An 18,807-nucleotide genomic window follows, 5' to 3' on the forward strand; every position below is an offset into this window, starting at 1 on the left:
GAGATCAATATACTTAAGGGAGGTAAGGCCAGCTATCAAAGATGAAATGTTTCCTCTGAATTGATTGCATTTGAGATCTAACCGTTGAAGAGATGTCAAATTGTATAGGCAAGAAGGAAGGGTCCCTTCAAAAGAATTCCCCTGAAGATCTAACTCTTGAAGTTTTTTGAGTCCACATAAACCTGTAAAAAATGACTAAATGTTTGTAATTTTCAACTTTATTATATCTTATTCATAAGAATACATCAAATTTTAGATTAAATGCATGGAAAGGAGCCATCAAAATAATTTCGGCCCAAATTAAGATAAAGATTTGAGAGAAGATAATTCTCCTATGGAAGGAGGAATAATTCCAGTGAAGTGACTGTTACTAGGATCTAAAAGCTCCAACCTACCCAAAGTTGCCCAATCTACAGAAAAAGAAAATCATTTGTGTTGTGGAAGAATAGCTGGTCAAATTGTGTGTGCGAGAATTACATCTAATATTACTCTTTGTTTTATGTACTAGCTTGTAACTCTGTGCATATGCATAGATACACTTAAAAATATACAATAAGATGCATAATATAATTCATATATATGTAATTTAAATACTATGTATATAATTTAAATATTATATAGACATGCAACCAAAGCTATTCAACCATAGAATTTAGGAGAGAGAGAAGAAGAAGAAGTCCATTACATTTTGGCAAGGAACCGTTGAAAGAATTGTTTGCTAAATTGAGAACCTCCAAGCTTCTTAGACTAGCAAGATCTGCAACAATATGAATATAATATATTTAGTGTGCGTTTGGCATTGGCTTAAAAATGTAGTTTTTGTTACTATTCGGCTTATTTTGCTACTATTCATGGATCTCATCGCACTTGTTAGTACTATTCATGGGTCCTACTGTATTATTTTAGCTATCTTTTAACTTTATCTATAGTACTTTCAGCCAAAAAATTTCAATTTCAACTAAATAAGATATTCTTAAACAGACACTTAGAAGAAACAGAGCATTATGTATTACACTGTTAAATAATATATATATATATATATACATATTTCCGAATTTATTCTTTTATTTTCTTTGCGCTTACAAGCTAGATCAGATCTTAATAAACATTATACGGATAAGATTTTATTTGTTTATTAATTCTTTATTTTGAGTGAAAGAGCCAAAACAACCTTGCATTACCTTGGTCATAAAGGGGGCCTTCCATTTGATTAGAATCCAATTTCAAGGATGTAAGCGCTGACAGTGCACCCAAAGATCTTAAAATCCCTTTGTCGAAATGATTGCCACCAAGGTCTAGGTGCTTCAACTTGCTTAGATTCGACAAACTTTTGAATTCTGAGTGTACACAATGAAAATAATAACCCTTTATTGTATGCAATTAAATCAATTACACTTTTATATGATAATAAGCAGGGCAAAACACCATCTTCACTAAAATTAAAGTAATTACTTAGGTGATGTTATGCTATTAAATCAAGTATAATGCAAAAGAATTGTTTCTCAAAAAAAAAAAATTATAATACAAAAGAATATTTAAAAAAAAAAAATAAATGGATGCAACGTGCTCAGTGGCAGAGCCACACACAAGGGAGGGGGGGCCAAGGCCCCCCAAAGTTAAAAAAAAAAAAATTATTTTTAGTATTTATATTATTTACATTTTAAAAAATGTAGCATGTAAAAATTGAAGTTGGCCTCCCTCAAATTTTGAGTCATTTCAATGGTGCTCTTAAAAGAAAGAGAAATTATATTAAAATTATATAATTTAAGAGGTTTAACAAATTAAACTATGTAAAAAATGATAATTTTTTGTACATGTCTAATAGAAGAAATACATGACTTTTGTATGCTCATTAAAATTTAGATACACACACATTTTTATTTGATAAGTTATATATATACACACACTTAACAAAAAAAAAAGCATAGTACTTTTAATCAAAATTATGTTTGATGGCGATCTTTCATAAAATAAAATTCATTTTTACTATTTTCATAGTGAATTTTTTAAAAAGTTTCTTTTCAATACAAATGATCAAATTTTATACTAAAGTATAAAAAAAAATATATATTTCAATTGAACTAATGAAATTTTCAAAAACTAATCCAAAACTTGGAGGAATAAGTTAAGCTTCAAATACATTTGAAACTGTCTTACTCTAATCCATTATGTGGTAAATAAAGAGACATTTCATATGTAGTTTTAGTGACAAATTTTTTTTAATGAGTCAATAACTTGTTAGTCGCCACATAACAGGTTGGAAAAAAATAGATTCAAACATGTTTGGTGACAAACTTTATCAAATATTTAACAGATATAAGAACACATTTTATAATAAATAATAGAATTACGAAAAATAAAGTTATATCTCTATAATAATTAGACCAATGATTTTTTTTAAGAGCATCATTGGACTAATTCAAATATTTGGGTGGCCAACTCTTATTTTTGTAGACTAAATTTTAAAAACATTAAAATAACTATATATATTAAAAAAGATTTCAAAATTCTGGGAGGGCCATGCCCCCCCCCCCCCCCCCTCCTCTATTACATAGCTTAGCCCTTAACGATAGTGATGATGAGATGATCTTATCTAAGTGAAATAAAGTGATCACTTTTTCTTTTTGTGGTAAGTAGATGAATAGGTTACTTGGTACTAAAATTAAGAAAATTATTGTCAAGGGTTGTAAAATGGTATATAATATATTCACACACACATAAACAAGCACCATTCTCCAAGAAATTAAAAACTTTGAAAAATCATTCAACCACAAAGTTTCTATAGAATTTTGCTGATAATGGGGGAATTAAAAAATAAATAAAAAAATTCCATCCACAAAATTCTGTAAGGTAAGGTAAATTATACTTGGAAATAACTATTACATGGAATCAGTTCCAGCCACAAAATTTTATGCTACATTACTTATAAAGTAATACAATTTTGGCACTTCAATTCTTGAGAATGAACCACCAAAGGACTAATTACAAAATTTCTTTCACATTGCTATGATCGTTTCTAATAACGAAAAAAAGAAAAGTATATACATAATAAAACTCCTTTTAAGTTTTTACTTTCAACTTATCAACGTATCAAATAAAAGATATATTCCAAATGGTTAAACAAAGTACAATACAAAACTAAAATAGCAAACCATAAAGCTTTATATTCACACACTTACCATCATAATCCTAACCCTCCACTCCCACTTCATTATGATCAAACGGTTAACATAAAGCCATTGACTATATGTACACACTTATTATCTTAGTCTCACCTTCCATTTCCGCTACACTTTCATCGAATGGTAAAAACACAATGACTTTGATTCCTTTCTAATTTTTGAAAGCCTTAATTATCACCTTCCATTCCCACTTCACTCTCTCATCCAACGGCAAACATTAACTTTGATTCATTTTTGTAATTTTCAAAGCTGGCTTCGGCCTTCTAAAAGCAAAACTAAACACCTTTAACAATCAGTGTTTGGTCACTGTGCACATACATACTCAAGTATAATACTCTATGAAGCATACCTGAAAGCCACCACAACCATGCCTTGTATCATCACAATCATAGAAGCCCACCTCAACCTCAACCTCTTCGAGCCACCACCGACACCTCAAGAAAATCATTCTCTTCATTTTTGCTTCACCTACTACTCTCTTTTCCCAATGCCTTGGGAATCTTTCTCCATCTCTCGATTTCAATATATATTTTTTGAAACACAGTGAGACGGTTTATTTGATCCATCTACAAATGCCAATCCAGGTTCAATGAATTATGAGTATTTTTATTACGGTCTCTTTGGTTTTTAAGCTTGCCACAAAAATCTCTTTGGTTCTCATGCTTGTCACAATTATTGAGGTTTTCTTAACTTCTCTATTTGGTGTTAATGCATGCACAAAATTTTAAAATTTAAAATTTTAGATAAGACACATGGCGAAAAATTAGCTATCTAGTTTAGAATTTAAATTAGATTTTCTCTCAGATTTGGCTTTAATTATATATATATATATGAGAGAGAGAGAGAGAGAGAGAGAGATATATATATATTGTTGGCACAAAACTAAAAATTAAATAAGACACTTGACACAAACTGAGAATTTAATTAAAATTTAGTTAAATTTTCTCTGAGGTTTGATTATCTTTGAGTGAGCGTGATGGTCTCTATTGATATTCATATTTGTTGGAAACACATTATAGGGTAGAGCCGTAGAGCACGTTCAGGGGCGAAGCTGGAAATTTTGGTTTGGGGGGGCCAAGTTGTAATGGTAATATATTATTTAAGACAAAACTCTACACACACACATATAAAAATTAATTTACTAAGAGAATTTATCATCATCTAAATTTTAATGAGCATACAAAAGTCATGTATTTCTTCTATTAGACATGTACAAAAAATTATCATTTTTTACATAGTTTAATTTGTTAAACCTCTTAAATTATATAATTTTAATATAATTTCTCTTTCTTTTAAGAGCACCATTGAAATGACTCAAAATTTGAGGGAGGCCAACTTCAATTTTTACATGCTACATTTTTTAAAATGTAAATAATATAAATACTAAAAATAATTTTTTTTTTTTTAACTTTGGGGGGCCTTGGCCCCCCCTCCCTTGTGTGTGGCTCTGCCACTGAGCACGTTGCATCCATTTATTTTTTTTTTTTAAATATTCTTTTGTATTATAATTTTTTTTTTTTGAGAAACAATTCTTTTGCATTATACTTGATTTAATAGCATAACATCACCTAAGTAATTACTTTAATTTTAGTGAAGATGGTGTTTTGCCCTGCTTATTATCATATAAAAGTGTAATTGATTTAATTGCATACAATAAAGGGTTATTATTTTCATTGTGTACACTCAGAATTCAAAAGTTTGTCGAATCTAAGCAAGTTGAAGCACCTAGACCTTGGTGGCAATCATTTCGACAAAGGGATTTTAAGATCTTTGGGTGCACTGTCAGCGCTTACATCCTTGAAATTGGATTCTAATCAAATGGAAGGCCCCCTTTATGACCAAGGTAATGCAAGGTTGTTTTGGCTCTTTCACTCAAAATAAAGAATTAATAAACAAATAAAATCTTATCCGTATAATGTTTATTAAGATCTGATCTAGCTTGTAAGCGCAAAGAAAATAAAAGAATAAATTCGGAAATATGTATATATATATATATATATTATTTAACAGTGTAATACATAATGCTCTGTTTCTTCTAAGTGTCTGTTTAAGAATATCTTATTTAGTTGAAATTGAAATTTTTTGGCTGAAAGTACTATAGATAAAGTTAAAAGATAGCTAAAATAATACAGTAGGACCCATGAATAGTACTAACAAGTGCGATGAGATCCATGAATAGTAGCAAAATAAGCCGAATAGTAACAAAAACTACATTTTTAAGCCAATGCCAAACGCACACTAAATATATTATATTCATATTGTTGCAGATCTTGCTAGTCTAAGAAGCTTGGAGGTTCTCAATTTAGCAAACAATTCTTTCAACGGTTCCTTGCCAAAATGTAATGGACTTCTTCTTCTTCTCTCTCTCCTAAATTCTATGGTTGAATAGCTTTGGTTGCATGTCTATATAATATTTAAATTATATACATAGTATTTAAATTACATATATATGAATTATATTATGCATCTTATTGTATATTTTTAAGTGTATCTATGCATATGCACAGAGTTACAAGCTAGTACATAAAACAAAGAGTAATATTAGATGTAATTCTCGCACACACAATTTGACCAGCTATTCTTCCACAACACAAATGATTTTCTTTTTCTGTAGATTGGGCAACTTTGGGTAGGTTGGAGCTTTTAGATCCTAGTAACAGTCACTTCACTGGAATTATTCCTCCTTCCATAGGAGAATTATCTTCTCTCAAATCTTTATCTTAATTTGGGCCGAAATTATTTTGATGGCTCCTTTCCATGCATTTAATCTAAAATTTGATGTATTCTTATGAATAAGATATAATAAAGTTGAAAATTACAAACATTTAGTCATTTTTTACAGGTTTATGTGGACTCAAAAAACTTCAAGAGTTAGATCTTCAGGGGAATTCTTTTGAAGGGACCCTTCCTTCTTGCCTATACAATTTGACATCTCTTCAACGGTTAGATCTCAAATGCAATCAATTCAGAGGAAACATTTCATCTTTGATAGCTGGCCTTACCTCCCTTAAGTATATTGATCTCAGTTATAACCTTTTTGAGGGTTTATCATTCAGCTTATTGGCTAATCATTCTAAGCTTGAGTTATTTAAATTTAGATGTGATAACAAGAAGGTTGAGATAGAAACGGAAAATTCAGATTGGGTACCCTTATTTCAGCTGGAGTCTTTAGTGATATCTAACTGTTCTCTAAATAAGCTATCCCATCGACTTCCAACATTTCTCTTTCACCAGCATAGCTTGAGAAGCCTTGGTCTTGAACACACTGGGTTGAAAGGACCGTTTCCTGATTGGTTGTTTAGAAACAATACGAGGCTAAAATATGCCATTCTTCATGATAACTCTTTCTCGGGTCATTTTCATTTGCCGCTCTTTCTTAACTCTACTCATGGGATAGATGTGTCAAACAATCAGCTCATTGGAAAGCTTCAACGAAATATTGGAGAGATCCTACCAAATATACGGTATCTAATCTTATCCAATAATTCTTTCTCAGGTTCTCTCCCATCCTCAATTGGTAATATGAGTCTCTTGTCTGTATTCGACGTGTCCTTTAACAACTTCTCTGGAGAAGTACCAAAGGAATTACCTGTAGGTTGCACAATGTTGTCGATCTTGGAATTATCCAATAATAATTTTGATGGCCATTTAGATTGGGTACCTTTATATAACTTAACTATGCTATCTTGTTTGAAAATAAATCATAATCAGTTCTTCGGAGCTATGCCAAATGAATTACCCAAATTCGTGCTTATTTCTTTCTTGGATGTTAGCAACAACAAATTGTCGGGTAAGATTCCTACTTGGATATGCAACCAAACAGAATTTAGAGGTATTCTCATGCAAAATAATTATTTTGAAGGTCAAATTCCATGTGAAATAATTACAGTTGAGATTTTGGACTTTTCTCATAACCTCCTTCATGGAGCTTTACCTTTGTGGTCAAGCACTCAGTTAAAACATTTACATTTGGAAGGGAACATCTTCTCAGGATCAATACCAGAACCTTTTCTGAATATGTCGGAGCTTTTGACATTGGATATCAGTGATAATAAATTGTCAGGCAGCATTCCTAGTGCAATCAGTAAAACTTCCAACTTAAGAATTTTGTTGTTGGGAGGAAATCATTTGAGTGGCAATATTTCAACACAGTTATGTCAACTGACCAATATAAGCTTAATGGATCTTTCTAGAAACTTCTTTTCCGGGACAATACCTCACTGTTTTGGGGACACAATGTCTTTTGGTTTTTTTAAAGCAGAAAATTTGGTGGACTTTTCTCTTGAATTTGTTAATTCCTTTCTTGATCCTGATGGAATTAATGTGTATGAACTAGATGTTGAAGTTAACTTTGTTACCAAATATAGGCTTAGCTCTTACAAGGGTGGCATTCTTACTTACATGTCAGGTTTGGATTTATCTTGTAACAATCTAATAGGTGAAATCCCACCTGAACTTGGACAGCTACAAGAAATTCATGCACTTAACTTGTCTCACAATCAGTTGATAGGTTCCATTCCAAAATCTTTCTCAAACTTGACTGAATTAGAGAGCTTGGATCTTTCTCACAATAGATTGAGCAGAGAAATTCCTCCACAATTGATTGAGCTTACCTTTTTGGCGGTGTTCAGTGTTGCTTATAACAACTTATCAGGTAGGACCCCAGATATGAAAGCCCAATTTGGAACTTTTCAAGCAAGCAGCTATGATGGAAATCCATTTCTTTGTGGAGTGCCATTGGAGAAAAGCTGCAGCAATAATAAGGATGCTTCACCTCCAACGCCAACACAATCCTCAAATGTAAGTGATGAGAAATGGTACAAAATAGATCAAGTGGTTTTCTTCAATAGCTTTTTGGTAACTTACATCATGTTCTTTTTGGGAGTTATTACTGTTCTTTATATCAACCCTCATTGGCGACTGTGGTGTTTCAATTTGGCCGAGGATTTCATATATTCTTGTTATTTTTGTGTTGCCAATCCCCTATGTAAATTATTAGGCCGTATGTATAAATAGGTATGGTTGCTTTCTCAATATTTGGGAACTCTTATTGTAGCAAACTAAATATATATATATATATATAGTGGATTGTGACTTCAAATTCTCAATAAGTTTTTTCTCCCTGTTTTCTTCTCATTAAAATCTCACTTATTCACTATAAATTTAGTTTTTATTTTTATTTTTATTTTTTTTTTCTCTTGGTTGTTCTAAAATCTCTACTAGGAGAAATATTGATCCCAAAAATAGTATCGAGCCTAAAAGGTAATGGAAATGAAACCAAGGCAATCTCATGAATGTGAATTCTCTTTGATGTGTGAAACAACTTTTGGAAAAGAAATAAAACCTTCCACAAAAGTACAAAACCTTTATTCAGGTACGGTTTTAATGGATGGTAAATATTTTGTAGTTTTTTTTATATAGGGAAATGTTATTTCTGTAATATTTTCATAATACTTTCACGATAAATTCGTTGTTACTTGATGTTACTAGTGGGCAAGAAGGTAATTTCAATGGTGAGTTCAGTTTAAAACCAATAATAACCTATTACTTAGAATTTGTTGTGAAAGTGATGTGAAACTATTGTAGACGTAGCAGATTTCTTTTTTTAACCCAAATTTTGAAATATTGAATTTTTATGGATTGTTTGGTCATTAAGACTTTAGAAAATGTTGAAGAAAAAAAAAAAAAGACCGAAGAATTTCTAATTATGAATATTGTTAAAATATTTGGAAAAATGTTTGACTGGTGTTTAAAAAGGGCTGTAGAGGCCTTGATTCAGGATGCTTTGTTATTATAATTTAATGAATGAATGATCTCCTTTCAAAAAAAGGGCATACAATAGGCACGCGTATCAGTTAAGGATTACATGTGAGACTTCAACATAAAATGACTGCATTTACTAAGGTTGTGTTTGGCTTGACAANAAAAAAAAAAAAAAAAAAAAAAAAAAAAAAAAAAAAAAAAAAAAAAAAAAAAAAAAACAGTTTCGCTTATACTCGCTGGACTGTAACAGAATCAGTTTAGGCGGTTATGAGTTTGTGAAAGAGATGGTAGTCATCCAAGCCTCATATAAATAAAAATAATCAATCACAGTGTAATTAATTCTGATTCTAAAGCTCTTAGTTTCTCTCTTTCTCTCACTTTCTCACTCTTTGTTTTCATCTTCTTCTTCAATTAATTTCTTTGTTTTACTCACAAGCTTTGCTTTGATTGATATTCTATCATTGTGTAAATCTTGTAATGCTCTTCGTTTTCTTAAAAACTAGCCTATCACCCACATACAATATTTGGAAAACTATTGTTTCAGCACAACAAAGAGAATTCAAATCTATTGTCCCACTTTTATGTTCCACTAGTATAAAATTAAACCACAAAATAATAATACAAAAGATTTGTATTCATTAACTACACTTAAGAGTGGTTGTCCCAATCAAAAGCGTTCTAGTTGAATAAGATTTTAATGAGATTGGGATTGTGAATATTAGTAAATAATTTTTTATTTGATCAAAAACAATTTTCTAATATGGCATTAGTTTATTTGAGAGTGTAAATATGGACTTCCAAACATTCTCCGCTTCATCTCTTTATTGTTCTCTAGTCTCTACGAGCCATTTACTTGTCTAATGTATAATTTCTATGATTGTAGAGATAAGAAATTAAGATCATGTAGAGTTACCACCGCACACACTTGGTGCAATGATCACTTCACAAGTATAAGTCTTTATAGGGTGTGGGGGGTAAGGGCTAAGGTTCAAGTCTTCAAGATAGAGCTTCACACACATATACAGTTAGATTAGGCTAGAGTAGGAATTCTATCTTGTATAAAAAAAATTATTTAAAATCTTAATTATCTACTGATATTAAGTGGTTTAGATATTATCACATCATTAATAAACTAGACTCATAACACGCGCTTTGCGTGTGCAATAATGCTCTTTTTAATTCATTTTTTTTTCCCCCTATTTAGTGTTATAATGTTTAAAAGAGATATATAAATAACATAGTGTATTTTTTTTTTTTTTTAAGAAAGAGTTAATGTAATATTAAAAATGAGATAGAAATAATGTCCTGATTAAGTTTTAGGCCGAATGGAGAAAATTAAGAAAAAAACCTAAAACTTAGGAATAATAGATTACTCTTTTACCCAGTTTGTGTTTTTTAATTTAAGATTATTTAAATAAAAGATAGGAGTATTTTAGAGAAATTAAGAATTTGTGTGAGGGTATTTTAATATACAAAATGTTGAAAACCAAACAGGAAATCTTGTTATTAACACTTATGGGCACCCAGAACGAGCTTATAGGACTAACTCACTCGTGGACTCACAAAATATTTGTAATGTGGGCTTTGAGTTTCCTACCTTAGGCGATTCTTGTCAAGAGACCCGACTAAACCTCCCCAACCTCAGTATTGTTTCCCTCTCTCTCTTATGACTAACTTTCTACTCTCAACTTTCTTTAGAACCCTCTCAACAACCCCCTCTTCTTCTCCAGCTTCTCTTATTTATAGCCTTATGATTAGTGGGGTGCTATGATTACTTTTGTAGTTAGTGGTTTGAAGGGTCCAATACTGTTATCCTTAAGTGGATGTTTGGTGGGAGTGGCTTTGGAACTAGTTCCTGTTGGAGGAGGATGCTCAATGGCGGTATCACTCAGGGCGTTACTGGGCATCCGAGATACGGTTTTACCAAGCAGTTGTACTTTGTTGGAAATGAGACTTACCGGGCACATTCCCTCGTCGTGGAGTAATGAGCGAATATTTCAACAACCGGCCAACAGGTTCTGGTCTAAACATAAGGTCATAGGGCATGCATCCGTGTCCCTAGTGGGCCTTAAGCCCAGCTTCTGACAGGGGAATTAGTAACCACAGGCCATTCTGCGGAGTTTGGGCCCAAGGTCCAGATGGTCCCAGAGGCCTGGTGCCGTATATTAACCACCCCTTGATTCGTGCATGGTGCCTGAGGATGAATCAAGGAACCGAAGATATAGTTTCTATTTGGGAAACCCAATCGATATGCATTGGGTGGTTGAGAGGCTAATTAATGCGCCCTCAAAAAATGCGTTGTGCCTGATGGTTGGTTCTGCCGTCATCATCACTTGACGTTTCGCGAACCGAGGTGGTGCGCGTGTGACGGTTATGATGGGACTCGTAGAGTTTCCCGTGCCTCATTTATTGGGTGGCATTTAGTCTCTCCCCTCTGCCTTCTATAAATACTCCATTCTGAATCACTTCTCCACTTTTTCATTCTTCACTTTCTAAGTTTTCTCTTCTGCCGTGCATCCGTCTGCGCACTTATTCATCAACCCAGAGTCTCTCCCTTCCCTTTAGCCCCAAAGTAAGTTCTCTACCTCCTTTTGTTACTTCAGTTTCTTTCTTCAAATTTCTTCCTTCTCATTTAGAGTTTTGAGATAGGTTACACTTACCTTTTGAATACTGAGGCGTCCTTAGCCACTTTTAGGCAAAACTTCAGTATCCCCAATGATGTGGAAGTGGCGTACTACCACGAGAGTGAATTTGATCTCCACAGAGGGGCCCATATTGCTTTCTTCCCTTTAATGTCAATCCTGAAGGGCGGGGTTAGGTTTCCCGTGGACCCGCTTCTACTCAATACCCTTAGATACTATGGGCTGTGCCCCGACCAACTTCTTCCCAATTTTTACCGAGTAGTTAGTTGTGTCAGTAGGTTAAATCAAGTGTTCGATTAACAATTAGACCACCATGACATAAACCAAATGTATAGTCTGTGTGGGAATAAGAACTCTAACTACTACTTAAAGGTTAGAGATTTGAGGCTACGACTCATTTCATGCCTACCTGACTCCAATAGGAATTCTACCGAGGAGTTTGTCTGGGTGCGCGGCAATTAGTTTGCCAGTGAAATCCCCTGCTCCCTTTCACGGAGCGAAATGGGTTCGTACCACTCTCTAACGCGTTTGTAATCTTTTCTTATGGCTATTTTACTTATCTGAACACTGACTTACTGTAGTTATGTTTGCAGACGGGAAACTGTTTACCCTGGATATTAGGGTTGTTCAAGTCAGGGACTTGAACTTCATATTTAGGTCCGAAGTTTTTGTTCATACGGACGGGCAACTCCGAGCTTCCCACCTCATACTTGATTGCACCCCGTTTATAAGACTTGGCAACCCTTTAGCCAAGCCCTTACAATTGACAGCCCGCTGCTGTCTTATATCGACGTTCGGTACGCCAACTTCCTCCCCCCTAAATTGACTACCGGGGAAGCCCGAGATCGTGGTCTCAATTATATAACTGCGGAAGATCTCGCCTCAGTTAGGGACGAGTCAACTAAACGTGTTTCTTGGGCTTTGCGAGAATAAGCACATGCTCTTGTTAAGGGCTAGGCAGAAGCAGCCGAAGAACAAGCAGCCGAGCAAGGAGTAGCTACAAACGAAGAAGAAGCAGAAATGGTAACCAGAAAGAAGCTAACCACTGATTGGTTTCTATCTGGCTCACGGCCTTCGACCCAGCCTCAGTAAGCCCACCCAACGGATCGTACCCCTCCTCCTCCTCCTCCCTCTAGCCAGCAGAAAAAGAAGCAACGTTTAGATGATCCACCAGTCAGAACTACGAGTGAGACACCCACTAAGACTCCCCCCCCATCCCTCTAGTGGGATTGTAATTCGAGAACCAGTAAGTGGCAACCAACCCACAGCTTTAGGTGGCATTGAAGTCACCTCTTCTTCACGGGCTGCATCTAACTAGCAGCCTACTTTCATGCTTAGTGGTGAGCCTTTGTCGGCCACAGCAAGTGTGAAGATGTGGGCTCAAGGTGAGAGGGGGGGGGGGAGGGGGAAAGTGGCTGAAAGTTTGGTGAGTGGCTTGCTGTTGCCCGAGGATATGCGGTTTTGGTCTAAAGGCTCCGAGGGCTCCATTGTACGGCGGCTACAATGGCATTCCATTGCGGTTAGCTCTTCTAATTCGCTTGTCATTTATTTTGTTGTATGAATAATTCCCCTCTTCTTCTTTCTTTTCCTTACATTTTCCTAACTTGGATTTGGTGACATTGTCAGGCCGTACAGCTTACTCATACACTCGGCGAGAGGGCAAGCGAGCTTACTGAAGATGCTAAACGGGAGAAGGTGCTTAAGGATGTTGCCATTGACCTGGCCCGGGAAAAGGTTAAGGAAGCTAAGATGGCGAAACAGAAGGCACAATCTTCAGAGATGGCTCGGCAACTAGTTGAGAAAAGGCTGGCATATGGAGGCGAGACTAGGGGAAGCCGAGCTGAGGTTGGCGAAGGTTAAAAGTTTGAACTTGGCCCGTGCTGAAGAAGTTGCTAACCTTAGGGTAGCTTTGGAGGCCTGTGAGACCAAGTGGTATGACGAAGGGTTCGCGGACGCTAAGAACTCCGTGGAGCCTGTCGTTTTCCAAGCTCGGGCTGAAGGGTTTGAGGAGGGCTGGTTGGCTGCCCTTCAAGCAGCAGGGGTTCCTGGGGATTCACAATTGTGGAATTCGGAAAAGATCCCCTGCCCTGTTGTTACTCTCCCAATCCAGAGTTAGGCTGAAGCCGCCGATGACGAGGATACCCCCAATATGAGGGCACTGGTAGAAGCTATTGATACTCACGTAGAGAATCCGATATGGAGGTTACCAGCAACCTCAATGCCCTAGGCCATGATGAGACCCTGAGACCCAAAGACCAACCACCGAGGATGCTGCGAGACAAATCACAAATAATATGGTTCAACTTTTCCAGACCAACCCAGCTTTTTAATGCTTTTTAACCTTAGTTTCTCTTTTTCTTCTGCACTTACCTTTCATTTTCCTAGTATTGCCTAGTCACCGGGTTGTGGTGACCGAACAATTTTCTTACTTTTCGTCCTTTAACTTTGACATTAAGTTTATCCTTCCTAAGGTTACCGGGTTATGGTAACGAAGACAATTTACTAAATTTTATTCGTCCTTTATTTGTTTTAAATGTTTTATTACTTGGTTATGAAGGGCAAGCGTCCTATAATTTATTGTTTCATTGGTATGATCGTTTTTTTTCGCCCCTTACTCATCATTAAAACTAGCCAGGTATCCCAAGCAGGCGTTATTTCACATAATGTAGTGGTTGGAAAAAGCCCAAGGAAATTTCTTAAATGTAAAAGCAACTCCTTACCTAGTGTGAAGCTAATTGGCCACGAAGGCTTCTACTGCTGGGAGTTTTGTTAGAACGTTGTTAGGAACACTTAGCGATAAAGATTAAGCCTGGAGCAGATTCTTGGTTTCTACCTGCCCGGTGATGAAGATCGAACCAGGGACAGGTTTTTGTCCTTAGGCAATCTTAGACTAAGGTTTTCACCTATCCGGTGATGAATATAGAACTAGGGACAGGTTTCTGTCCTTAGGAAATTTTAGGCTAAGGTTTCTTCCTGCCCAGTGATGAAGATTGAACTGGGGACAGGTTTCTGTCCTTAAGCAATCTTAGACTAAGGTTTCCACCTGTCCGGTGATGAATATAGAACCAGAGATAGGTTTCTGTCCTTAGGAAATTTTAGGCTAAGGGTTCTACCTGCCCGGTGATGAAGATTGAACTGGGGACAGGTTTCTGTCCTTCGGCAATCTTAGACTAAGGTTTCCACCTGTCCGATGATGAATATAGAATCGGGGATAGGTTTCTGTCCTTGGGAAATTTTTAGGCTAAGGTTTCCACATGCCTGGTGATGAGATCGAACCGGGGACAAGTTTCTGTCCTTAGGCAATTTTAGGCTAAGGTTTCTACCTGCCCGATTATGAAGATTGAACTGGGGACAAGCTTTTGTCCTTAGGCAATTTTGAACTAGGGTTTCTACCTGCCCGGTGATGAAGATTGAATCGGGGACAGGTTTCTGCCCTTAGGGTAGAACAAGACCCTTTATCCTTTATGGTTCTTTATGTATATGTTAACTGGTGATAATAATGATGGGATTAAATGGACCTGCACAAATAGCTACCATCATACTGATTAGTGAAACGTACATACATAATTACATTAAATTGGCATCTCGGCATACACTTAATCAATGATAAAACTTCTTTAAGTTATGAACATTCCACGGTCGAGAAAGTGGCCTTTCATCCAAATCTTCCAAGTAATATGCTTCTGTGCCTGCAATTGCGGTTATCCTATAAGGGCCTTCCCAGGACTGGGCCAATTTCTCGACATTGGTGTCCCACATATTTCCTACTGCTCTTCGTAGAACTAGATCCCCAGCGCTGAATACCCTGGTCTTTACGTCCCTGTTGTAGCGTTGAGCTAGCTTTTGTTGGTTCTCGGCTAACCGTATAGTCGCAAATTCTCGGTATTCTTCCAATAAATCTAACTGTTGTACCAGCAGTTTGTCATTCCGAGCAGGGTCAAATTCAGTAACCCGTGCACTGCATAGATTGATCTCAGCTGGTATTATGGCTTCTGCCCCGTATGTGAGAAAGAATGGAGTTTCTCCGTAGACATTCTCAGCGTTGTCCGGTACGCCCACAAAACATTCGGTAGCTCTTTGGCCTATTTCCCTTTTGCACCATCTAGCCTTTTCTTCAATCCATTTACAATCACTTTGTTAATGGCTTCGGCTTGGCCATTGCTCTATGGATATGCTGGGGTGGAGTACCTATTTTTGATGCCGAGATCACTGCAGAATTCACGAAAAGCCCTACTGTCAAACTGCAATCCATTATCAGATATCAGTGAGTTCAACACCCTAAACCTCGTGACTATATTCTTCCACACAAACTTTTTGATGTCCACGTCTCGAATATTAGCTAAAGCCTCTGCTTTTGCCCACTTGGTGAAATAATTAACAGCCACTAATACAAACCTCGTATTGCCCTTTGCATGGGGGAATGGGCCAAAAATATCCAGCCCCCATTGTGCAAAGGGCCATGGACTACTCACCAGATTTAGAAGACCTGCTTGTTGATGGATCAAAGGGGCATGCTTTTGGCATTGTTCGCACTTACATACATACTCAGCGGCATTTTTTTGCATTTGAGGCCACCAAAATCCCTGAGTCATTGCTTGGTGTGCCAACGAACGTCCCCCTACATGATTGCCACAAACTCCATCATGCAGCTCGGCGAAGAGCTCACCCACCTTCTCAGGATACAAACACAGAAGATATGGCCCCCCGAAAGACCTTCGATATAACTTGCGATCTGCTGACAACCAGTAATGAGCAGCCATTCAACAAACCTTGCTAGCCTCCTTTTCATCATCTGGAACTCGATCTTTGGCTAAGAACACAATGATCGGGTCCATCCAACATGTATCGGCTTTTTGAAATCATGGCCACCTCAACCCCGGCATTATCAACACTAGTTGTTGCATTAATACTCAGTTCTTCAATAAGTTCTACCTTAATCAATCGAGGCACCTCCCCAATCATTGATGATGCCAACGTAGCCAGTGAATCAGCATGTCGATTCTGTGCCCGGGATACTTGGGCCACCTTTGCTATACAAAACTTGTTCATAACTTGCTTTACCACTTATAAATAAGCTTTCATTCAGGAATCCCGGGCCTCAAAACTGACTTGCACTTGGTTCACGACCAGTCGGGAATCCGAATAAATTTCAACATCGTGAGCACCTATACCTAAGACGGTTCTCAATCCAACAAGCAAGGCCTCATACTCGGCTTCATTGTTGAAGGCTCTAAACCCCAATCTAAAAGAGTGCTCCAATCATACTCATTTTGGAGTAATGATGACAATCTTGGCTCCAGTCCCCACAGCGCTTGATGCACCGTCCTCAAATACCCTCCATGAGCGACATTCTACATGGCAGACCATTTCCCCCTCGTTCTTTGGCGAAAACTCTGCAACAAAGTCAGCAAGGATTTGGCCCTTCACCGAGCTCCTTGGCTTGTATCTTATATCAAAGGACCCTAGCTGGGTTCCCCATTTAGCTATCCAGCCCATGAAATTTGATCTCTTCAATAATGACTGCAGGGGATGCTCGGTCAAAACGTAGATAGTAGGAGCTTGAAAATATTGGGGTAACTTCCTCGTAGCATGCACTAACGCTAGTACCAACTTCTCCAGGGGCAAGCACCTTGTCTTGGCATTGACCTTGGTCTTGCTAATGTAATACACGGGCTGCTGTATCCCCTAGTCCCTTAAAAGCACAGCACTCACGGCATGGTCAGACACCGAGAGATACATAAACAAGTCCTCCCCGGGCTTTGGGGCTGCTAACAGGGATGCTTGCGTCAAGTATCCCTTCAAGTCTTGGAAAGCCTTTTCACACTCCTCATTCCATTGGAATCCCCTCCATTTCTTCAGCAGTTGGTAGAATGGACGACAGTGATTGGCGAATTTAGAAATGAACTAATTAAGGGCAGCCAACATTCTGGTCAAGATCTGTACCTCCTTTGGATTGTTCGGCAACTTAAGATGCTGTACTGCATCGATATGATTGGCTTGACCTCGATCCCATGGTAGGAGATCAACTAACCTAGAAACTTGCCAGCCCCCACTCTGAAGGCACACTTGTCCGCATTTAGGCGCAGCTTGTGTTGCCGAAGCACCTCAAACACCCCCCACAGATCCTCTAAATGCCGTGTTTCTTGTTTGCTTTTCACCACCATGTCGTCGATGTACACCTCAACTGTTCGCCCGATCTTGTCCCGAAACATTCTGGTCATCATTCATTGATATGTTGCCCTGGCATTCTTCAATCCGAAGGGAATCACGGTGTAATGATAATTTGCATTTAGCGAGATGAATGTCGTCTTTTCCTAGTCCTCGATAGCCAAAGCAATCTGATGATAACCCTGAAAGACATCTAGAAAACTCATCCTCGGGTGCCTATAGGTTGCATCTACTAATTGATCTATTTTTGGCAGAAGGAATGGGTCCTTTGGGCATACTTGGTTCAAGTTTGTGAAATCTATGCAAACTCTCCATTTTCCACTCTTCTTTTTTATCACCACGGTATTCGCTAACCACTCAGAGAAGAAAATTTCCCTTATCGCCCCAACCTCCTTTAACTTCCCAACCTCCTGCCTTACTGCCTCCACGTGTTCCCTAGCCAACCTTCTCGGCCTCTGCTTCTTCAATGGAAACAACGGGTCTACATTAAGCTCCATGCGAACACATCTACATTTTGTATAAAAAATAACAACGTTTCTACCTTGTCCTTGTCCTCCATGCTTGTTCCTACCTGAAAATACTGGTCAGAGTTCAACAATATCCTTACTCTAATTAACTCCTTGGCACAACTAGCCTCTATTCCCACTCAGGGACCCTGTAATTGCTATGAAGAGGCTTCCTCGTCAGTTTCTTTCTGCTTATCCTGCTTATTCTTCTGGCCTACTGCAGCCACTAAGCATTGCCTAGCCGCTTGCTGGCTTCCCCTCACTACTGCAACACCCTACTCGATGGCGAATTTGACCTTCACATGTAAGGTGGACCAAACAGCCCCCATTGCATGGATCCACGGCCTACCGAGAATCGCCGTGTATGGTGAAAAAGTATTGACTACTATGAACGTTACCACCACTTCTTTACCCTCCATGTTCACGAGAAGGGAAATTTGTCTCTCGGGGATCACCACCCTACCATCAAATCCAACCATTGGTGTGTCGTTCTTTGACAGATCCTGCTTCTTTAACCTAAGCCCTTTGAATAGGTCTGGATACATT

The 18,807-nt window shown here is 37.4% G+C and overlaps 1 protein-coding gene and 1 long non-coding RNA gene across 2 annotated transcripts; one reads left to right on the plus strand and one right to left on the minus strand.

Moving 5' to 3' along the window:
* Nucleotides 1-54: 54 nt before the first annotated feature.
* Nucleotides 55-1,401, minus strand: LOC136069419 (uncharacterized). The gene is made up of 3 exons (XR_010630659.1): nt 1,182-1,401; nt 686-757; nt 55-182 (listed from the first exon to the last, which is right to left on the minus strand). It is a non-coding gene; the product is annotated as an uncharacterized LOC136069419 (long non-coding RNA).
* Nucleotides 1,402-5,776: 4,375 nt separating this feature from the next.
* Nucleotides 5,777-13,703, plus strand: LOC112018062 (cuscuta receptor 1). The gene is made up of 4 exons (XM_065777951.1): nt 5,777-5,792; nt 6,025-8,039; nt 13,214-13,442; nt 13,531-13,703. Exons 1-4 carry the CDS (start codon nt 5,777-5,779, stop codon nt 13,701-13,703), a joined length of 2,433 nt encoding a protein of 810 aa, XP_065634023.1.
* The last annotated feature ends 5,104 nt before the right edge of the window (nt 13,704-18,807 follow it).

This window comes from Quercus suber, unplaced genomic scaffold (assembly GCF_002906115.3).
Source record: "Quercus suber isolate HL8 unplaced genomic scaffold, Cork oak 2.0 scaffold_169, whole genome shotgun sequence".
Lineage (NCBI taxonomy): Eukaryota > Viridiplantae > Streptophyta > Magnoliopsida > Fagales > Fagaceae > Quercus > Quercus suber.

Bases quoted from the DNA above. Each gene is read 5' to 3' on its own strand.
- LOC112018062 (XM_065777951.1), top strand. The intron at 8,040-13,213 runs GTAACTTACATC...TGACATTGTCAG, and splicing joins TTTTCTTCAATAGCTTTTTG to GCCGTACAGCTTACTCATAC. The intron at 13,443-13,530 runs GTTAAAAGTTTG...GGTATGACGAAG, and splicing joins CCGAGCTGAGGTTGGCGAAG to GGTTCGCGGACGCTAAGAAC.